General features: G+C 35.0%; 1 protein-coding gene across 1 annotated transcript; it reads right to left on the bottom strand.

Annotated features, from left to right (window-relative positions):
- Positions 1 to 5933: 5933 nt before the first annotated feature.
- LOC110107816 (uclacyanin-3) lies at positions 5934 to 6965 on the bottom strand. The gene is made up of 2 exons (XM_020838216.2): positions 6578 to 6965; positions 5934 to 6439 (listed from the first exon to the last, which is right to left on the bottom strand). The coding sequence occupies exons 1-2, from the start codon at positions 6738 to 6740 to the stop codon at positions 6036 to 6038; spliced, it is 567 nt and encodes a 188-aa protein (XP_020693875.1). The 5' UTR covers positions 6741 to 6965; the 3' UTR covers positions 5934 to 6035.
- Between the last annotated feature and the right edge of the window lie 1148 nt (positions 6966 to 8113).

An 8113-nucleotide genomic window follows, 5' to 3' on the forward strand; every position in this document is an offset into this window, starting at 1 on the left:
CGCCGGACCACCGCCGGACCACCACAGAACCTCGCCGGACCACCGCCGGACCACCGCAGAAACCTCGCCGGACCACCGCCGGATCACCGCAGGAACCTCGCCGGACCACCGCAGAACCTCGCCGGACCACCACCTTAAGGCCTGACGTCCAGTCCCTACGTCCTACTGAAGACCCGACGTCCTGCCGAAGACTCGACGTCCTGTTCAAGGCCCGACACTCAGTCCCTACCTTCTGCCGAAGACCCGACGTCCTGTTCAAGGCCCGACACTCGGTCCCTACGCCCTGTTCAAGGCCCGACACTCGGTCCCTACGCCCTGTTCAAGGCCCGACACTCGGTCCCTACGCCCTGTTCAAGGCCCGACACTCGGTCCCTACGTCCTGTTCAAGGCCCGACACTCAGTCCCTACGTCCTGCTGAAGACCCGACGTCTTACTCAGGACCCAACGTTCAGTCCCTACGTCCTCCCAAAGACCTGACGTCTTACTTAAGTAACTGATTGTAACCTGATCACCATTGGAGGTGATTCAGTCCTTTGTAACCAACTCAAAGTCTAGTGGAATCATTTTCAACTGGGCGAGGCCTCGTGGTTTTTCCCTTTTTAAGGGTTTTACACGTAAAAAATCTTGTATTCTCTGTGTGTGAGCTAGTTATACGTACAACGTTAAGACGCAGAATTAAATCTCTATCGCCGCGTATTTTCTAGTCCGCAACAGTTAGGTAAGCACGTCTAGAATTATTAGGTGATGTCAGTTTATAAAACAGATACCTAACTATCCCAAAAAACTCACTTATACCTATAAGTGCTGATTTTTTGTATTTTCTAGTCCGCAACAGTTAGGTAAGCACGTCTAGAATTATTAGGTGATGTCAGTTTATAAAACAGATACCTAACTATCCCAAAAAACTCACTTATACCTATAAGTGCTGATTTTTTAAGGAAATTCACTAGTGCCCAAAAATTATGAAAAAATGTGTGAAACTAAAACACAACAATATATATGTTAATGTAATACGATTTTTTATTTGGACTTATAATAACTCTAGAAATAAATAATTTTATTGTAATAGGTAAAAAATATTTTTTTAGTTATAACACTAATTTCTTCTAATAAGAAAATATTAGTGGAAACAAATATGTTGATTAAAACACCAAGATACATTTTTATTCATTTCTCAAAAATAAATATATAATAGACAAAAAGTCATATAAATACAATATATCGTTACCCACTCATGCCTACAAAAGAATGATTAAAAAATAAAATAATAATAATAACCTAAAGAATCATGTATTTGATCAATCTCATACTCGTGATCCTTCTCTCTAACATAAAATCATTAAACAACATATGATGAGGTTAAAAAGTCCACCAGGTCACCAAAATCTTACTACTAAACTCAAAGAACAAAAAGAAATAATATTCATATAATCATTCAATTCATAACAGTAGTATACAGGGGCGGATCCAGCTTCTTTTTTCAGGGTGGGCAAAAATATTTTTTTTGTGGGGGATGGGCAAAGATGCTTAGGATTTATAAAATGAGGGCAAAAATTTTTTTTGAGAGGGGGAAAAATGCCAAAAATATCCAAAATATTCCAAACAATCCCTCTAAAATAAAAAAAAAAATTTTTTTGAGGGGGGCATTTGCCCCCCCTCAAGTCAATGGGGGTCCGCCCATGATAGTATACAATATAATCATGAATCTGTGCAAAAATAATAAAACACATACTAAAATAGTATATCAGTAAAACAATGTAGTACGAATGTCAAAGTAGTAAATCAATAAATAATCATTCTTAAATAATAGAACATAGCAATACTATTCAAATATTGAAGAAATCATATAGACTAGTAAAGCGATAATACTCAGGAAAATAGTGAAAATCAATAACGACATGGTACAATACAATATAGTAATCGCATAGGAGTGTACACAAGATGCTTAGTTATACCAGCAATAGTATTATCATCTTATATCACTTATTCAATAATAAGAACCACATGCTCAGTAATAATAAACACAATATAATAAATTAATATCTTGTATATACACTAAACAATTAAAGATTTACAGCTTGCATGATATTTTTTTAGTAATAAGTTAATCAGTAATAGTTGGCTTTCTGTAAATGGAGTCATCATTATTGTTCATCGGCAGGATAATCACCACCTTATAACTCATAATCAATAAATCATGTGAGGATGTAAATAAGCATAGGATAATACCACAAACTATAGTATTTACAAGAAAGTCTGTCATCCCGACATCATGTCTAAATCAGTCTATAGTCAACTTTAATAATAATCAATCTCTACTTATTTTCACACACATTATCAACTTATTGTATCACTATTGTAAAAATAATAACATATGTTATTTCTCATTTACATGCTCATATTCATTCACAATATTTGCATTAGCAATATAATTATAACAAAATAGCAAAAATCATTATTCCTACAATATCATACAAAATGCAAAAGCTACCATTTTAACCTGTGCAAAAACAAAACCAATAAGTCAAAATGACCAAAATAATAAGTACTACAGTTTATCAAAAGTTATGTGGTAAAAACTCACTAAATCTAACAAAAGTAAAATAAAAATTATTTTGAGAGAAATCAAATGGTAAAAATCGAAATCTTTGAAAACAGAAGCATGATAGATGTCATCTACAAATGATCTGAAGAAATTTTGTAAAAGCGGAGAAATGGATTGAAGGCCAAAAACTTGGTTTCTCTTTCTTCTCTCATCCTTCCTCCCCCCTTCTTTTAGGTTTCCTTCTTGGGCAATACTAAGCGAGTGAGGGAGAGAGTGGAGCAGATTTGGCATTTAAAAATAAAATAAAATAAAAAACTCGTTTTAGAGACTAGCGCCACGTGCCCAAGTGACCCAGTGTCGACGTGTTTCATTCAATTATAGAGTTACCGGCCCAACCTACTAAATCGGATTTTCTGGGACGAGTGGGAATGCATGGGTGCGGGCGAGCGAAGGGGTCGCTACTCACGAGTAAGCGAGCTGGGGTGCGGTGCAAGACTGCAAGAGGAGCTAGCTAGATGAGGGCACAGATTCGGCAATCCAAGTGTAGATGCGTCGCACGAGAGCGGGATGACGGGAGGGTGTCAAGTGAGCGCGACCAGTGGCCTAGGAGGGATGGCAAGAGGGTGAGTGAGTTTGGGTACATATGCGAGTTCGGGAGGGCGAGCACAACCAACAACAAATGATTCAGGTCACTTTCGAGTTTTCGGGTAAACCCGAACCCAACCCGATTTTTGAAATGGGTCAGAAAATCAAACCCGAACCTAACCCATATGTCATACGGGTTTGGTCGAACTCAAAATTTTCCAGGTTGAGCCAGAATCGGGTTTCGAGCCGGATCAAATATTAACAGTTCTAAATTTTAGCACTAATCAAAGACAATCTCACACCATTTTAGAAGGAATTTGAAGGCAGTGTCGTTTAGGAATCGAAATAATTGTTCCTCCATCATTAAAATTATTACTCCAAATATCAAATATAACCTAAACTCCAATATTGGAGTTTAGGTTATATTTGATCATATGGTCAAATATATCTATGCTTTTAATATTTATTTGGTCATATATCTATGCTTTTAATATATGACCAAAATAAAAAAGCTTCAAAAACCACAAGCTAAGACAGAACATTAATTACTTCCTCCTATATGGAATCAAAAGCTTTAAAAACTTATTGGATTTTCATTATCACCATAATTAGCATTACCATTCATATCTCCAACTCCGCCCTCTTACATTAATACTAGTTATTTCAAATGATTAATTTTAGAATTAATATCTCCTTTAGTATACTCCATATCTACAACTTTGCCATGTTCTTGGTTATGCCCATCTCCACCATCCTCTGATAACTTTAAGGATTATAAAGTTCAAATATTTTGGTATACCGTCCCAGTCCAGGTCAAAAAATAAACAAATAAAATCCAAATAAGGTGCACTTATTTTAATATATTTTTTTAAATTATGTTTTTGCTGAAAAAATCATCATCAAATTTGTTTTCAAATGCAAGATTTTCACAGTTGTCATCGCTATTATACGAACAGAGCTTTCACACAACTATCGAGACGGAGCGGTCGGAAAGGAGAAGAAATTGGGGATCCGGAAATGAGAGGGATGAGATATTTGGGTCACGGTAATCTTGAACCGGTTTTAACCGGTGCAAAATATAACTTTTAACACCGGTTTAAAAACAGCATTAATAAAATTGGTGCGAAAAAGGATTATTTTTTGGTAGTGAATGTTTTACTTTTTTTAAGTTGAAATGTAGATTTGTTTAAATAAATTTATTTTAAGTAAGATAATTTGTTAACTCTTAAATTATATAAATAGGATTATATTGATGCAATTGGCCGGTGGAACACGAGTGCCGCTCATATTGCTAAAGAAGACCAAATCACTTATATAAAAAAAAAAAAAATTGAAGAGCCAATTCAAAATATAATGTGTGTGCATACAATCAAATGCGATATGATATTTATTTATATATTATTTGATTGAGATGGAACAAAAATAATGATGCTATGATATTGTAAAATGTATATCAAATCATCAATTAAACTTTCTAATACCTTCATAATGGCAAATTATTATGTGCGGTGTCTGGATCGTCTGGAGGCGAATCCGGACGTGCCACATCACCTGGATGCACTGGGGTTGGGGTGACGTGGGGTGTCCGGATTCACCTCCAAGACGAATATGGATGCCCCACGTAATAATTTGCCCTTCGGAAGAAGGTATGCCATTTTTTTTTTCAACAAGTAATTTTAAAATTGTAGAATGATAGTTTTTATTTTAATAAGTAATATGTTTAGTTTTAAAATAGGAACATATTACTTATTTGATTCATGATATATGCCAATGTGCTAGGTTTCTTATCACTATATAGTGGTTTAATATATCATCTAAATCATTATCACAAAAGCGCTCAACTTTAAAGATATCAAAATTCTCAACATATAAGCATTTTTTTAAAGGATATTTAGACCAATTCAGGGGCGGAACCAACCTTAATTTTTAGGGGGAACAAACTTATAAATAACTGTCAGGGGTCTTAGGGGGCAGCGCCCCCTGTCGGGATTCAAATTAATAAATAAAATGATGAATGCTCTTTATTATTTGATGGGGGCAATTGCCTAAAGATCATAGTATTTTAAAAGTTTTAGGGGGGGTGGCAATTGTCTAAAAACCCTTGTAATAAAGACTAAAAAATATATTTAGGGGAATAAATTAGCTAAAAAATTATATAATAAAGTTTTATTTTTATTTTTTTAGGAGGGAGGGGGGGGGGTTTCAGCACCTTAATGTAGTATAACTTTTTTTTGTTGTTATTTTATGGGCTATCTCCAGCAACTTTTTTATTTTCTTAATTTGGCCTTCATTTGGAATAATTTTTTTTCCTGTTTTCTACAATAAATTTTTAGTACATAAATTTTTTAAAAGCAACGAAAAAATAATGATCAAAATGGTCTAAAACTAAGCATTATGCTTCGTTTGGGACAGTTTTCTTACTGCTTTATAAAGCTACCTTTTAGTAAAAAATATCTTGAAAGTAGGAAAAAAAATAATGATCTAAAATTGACCCAAACGAAGCCTCAGCTTTCGTTTGGAACAACTTTCTCACAACTTAAAATAAAATTTTATATTAAAAACTATTTTAAGAAGCGGTAAGAAACCTGTCCCAAACGAAACCTAAAATCTACCAATAAAAAGCTAGTGGGTGACACTACTCTCATCTACGGATATGAATTCCAATTATAACTTTCTAGTGAATATTAACATATTGCAAAATTCATCACCAAATCCAACCATCACAATCAAGCCAAATTAAGCTGAAAGCATCAGTGTCTTCAAGGCACTACAAATGACATCTTAAACCCCAAAAAAGTAGCCATCATTCCAACAAATTACAAATTAACAATCTCTATACTCTAAAATAAAATAAAAATTTTCTATATAACATCTTCAAATCATGAACTTTTTTTTCTACATTCACTCAAAATCTCATCATGAACAGCCACCACAAAGCTCCAAAATTGAAGCACAGAGTGATGAACAATTCACAGCCTCTTCCAGCATGATCTGCGCCACCAAATAAAGGAGGCAAAAAGTCACCATTCGCCGTCGTCGTCGGATTCCGAGGGAGAGTACTCGTTGAAGACGACTCCGGCGATGCGGCTGGCGGCTCGCCAGTCTGGTTACTCCTCACGTTAACTTTAAGCTTCATTCCTCCAAAACAGTGCGGAAGTTTTGAGCAAATGAAATAGATATCGCCAGAAGAAGAAAGGGAGATCGAAGTATTCCCATCAGACCTTGACAGTAAAGCATTTGAAGAATTGCAGGTGTCATAGCCATTTTTGTCCACTTGATTGACTGTGTGATAATTGGAATATTGGAATACTGATCCATGCAAGGTAGAAACTTTATTTTAATTTGCTTTATATGTATGTTTTTGATAAAAATTTAGCAGAAAATTCACTCTTATGTGATGTAAAACGAATGATTAAATAGTTGAATGAGGAAGAAGAAATCACTTACATAAAACATCACCAACAGAGAAAATTTTGTTGACTGGCCATGAAGTGAGATCTGCGCTTGTATCCCAGCCTGCGGAGTCGCCGACCATGAAGATAGTGGCTTCACAAGCTAAGAACACAGTGAAGATTACAGAGAGCCCTGAGAGGAGCAGAAGCTTAGCCATTAATGGAGGTTGGAAGATCCAGCATAAGGAAAAGCAAATCGCATATATATTTATATAATTATGCTGGTTTATTGGTTTATATTAGCTTACCTAACTCTTTGAGCCAATAAGAAACTCAAATTTGTTTAAAGATTGCATTTTAATTCATCCCTTAATGGATTAAAGTAGTAATAGAAATGGAAGTTGAAGCTGGTGGCTGAGTTTGTTGGGCAGTTTAACAGCTCGGTTCCTCTGTGTTTTAGCAGTTGATCGGTCAGGTTTTCTTCGAGTTATTTTCTTCACACATAATGATTTTTAATGCTGAATAAATTGAATAAAGGAACTTATATTTTTATTATAATATTAATAATAATTGTTTTTTTTATCGAATTAGCTGGAAGGTGATGCCCACCATGACGCCACAATGAAGCTTTCTTCTAATATTTTTCTATACATTCTTTAACTTCAATAAAACTATTTAAAGTTAAAAAATAAATAACGTCCATTTAAAAATTACGATCTTGATCCAAGCTCATAAGGTCAAAGCCTTCCCAATCTAAGTTCATCTCCAACCGAACGCCAAACGAGTGTTTGGCGTCGTTCGGTCGCTCCAGCCGAACGCCAAAACGTCCGCCATTTGCTTGCGGGTGAACAGTGCAACCCCAATATTGGCGTTGCACTGTTCACCCACGCTATATATATTCCTCTCTCAACCGGAAAAACGCGCCAAAGGAGAAGGATCGTTAGCTTCGCGCAGAAGCAAAAAAATGGCGTTCGATTGGAGCAGAACCAAGCCATTTTTGCATTTTGCGGTATTTTGGTATGAAAAATGGAGTTCTCCGTTGGAGATGCCCTAAGCAACGAAAAGTGCACCGCATCATAAAAAAAAAAAAAAACTAAGTTTTATTTGGAATGATTTTATGTCTGTTTCTTAAAGTTAGAAGCAATAAAAAAGCTATCCCAAACGAAACCTTAAGAAACAATAAAAAGAGGGTCCCAAATGATGCCTTAAATTAAGAATAAAGAAAAGAAGAGGGTCCTTAAGCCCAATATCTTGTTTGCATTTAGAGTTAATAAACATGAAACAGATCGTTAGAAGTATGAGTAAGCTCCACTTAATCTTCTATTTAAGTTGAGTTAGCTTGAGAGTGAATTTTATTAAATTAATAGTTATTAATTAATATTATTATAAAATAAAATAAAAGAATATTCAAGTTCTATGTTATTACTCACAATAATATTGAGGAGATTTTAAAACACTGATCAGCTAAGTAAAATTTAAAAGATTGCCTCAAGAATCATTGACTTGCTAGGTGAGAAATTAAAATTTTATTCGGGATAGTTTAGACTTTTCTATTTTTGAATTTTAAAGCTATTTCACATTTTATTGTTCA

This window comes from Dendrobium catenatum, unplaced genomic scaffold (assembly GCF_001605985.2).
Source record: "Dendrobium catenatum unplaced genomic scaffold, ASM160598v2 fragScaff_scaffold_390, whole genome shotgun sequence".
Lineage (NCBI taxonomy): Eukaryota > Viridiplantae > Streptophyta > Magnoliopsida > Asparagales > Orchidaceae > Dendrobium > Dendrobium catenatum.

What these genes read in the sequence shown, in the direction of transcription:
- LOC110107816 (XM_020838216.2), bottom strand. Translation starts at nt 6,740, where the DNA reads ATGGCTAAGCTTCTGCTCCTCTCAGGGCTCTCTGTAATCTTCACTGTG. An exon ending in CTCTGTTGGTGATGTTTTAT is followed by an intron (nt 6,440 to 6,577) that starts GTAAGTGATTTC and finishes TGCATGGATCAG; the next exon opens with TATTCCAATATTCCAATTAT.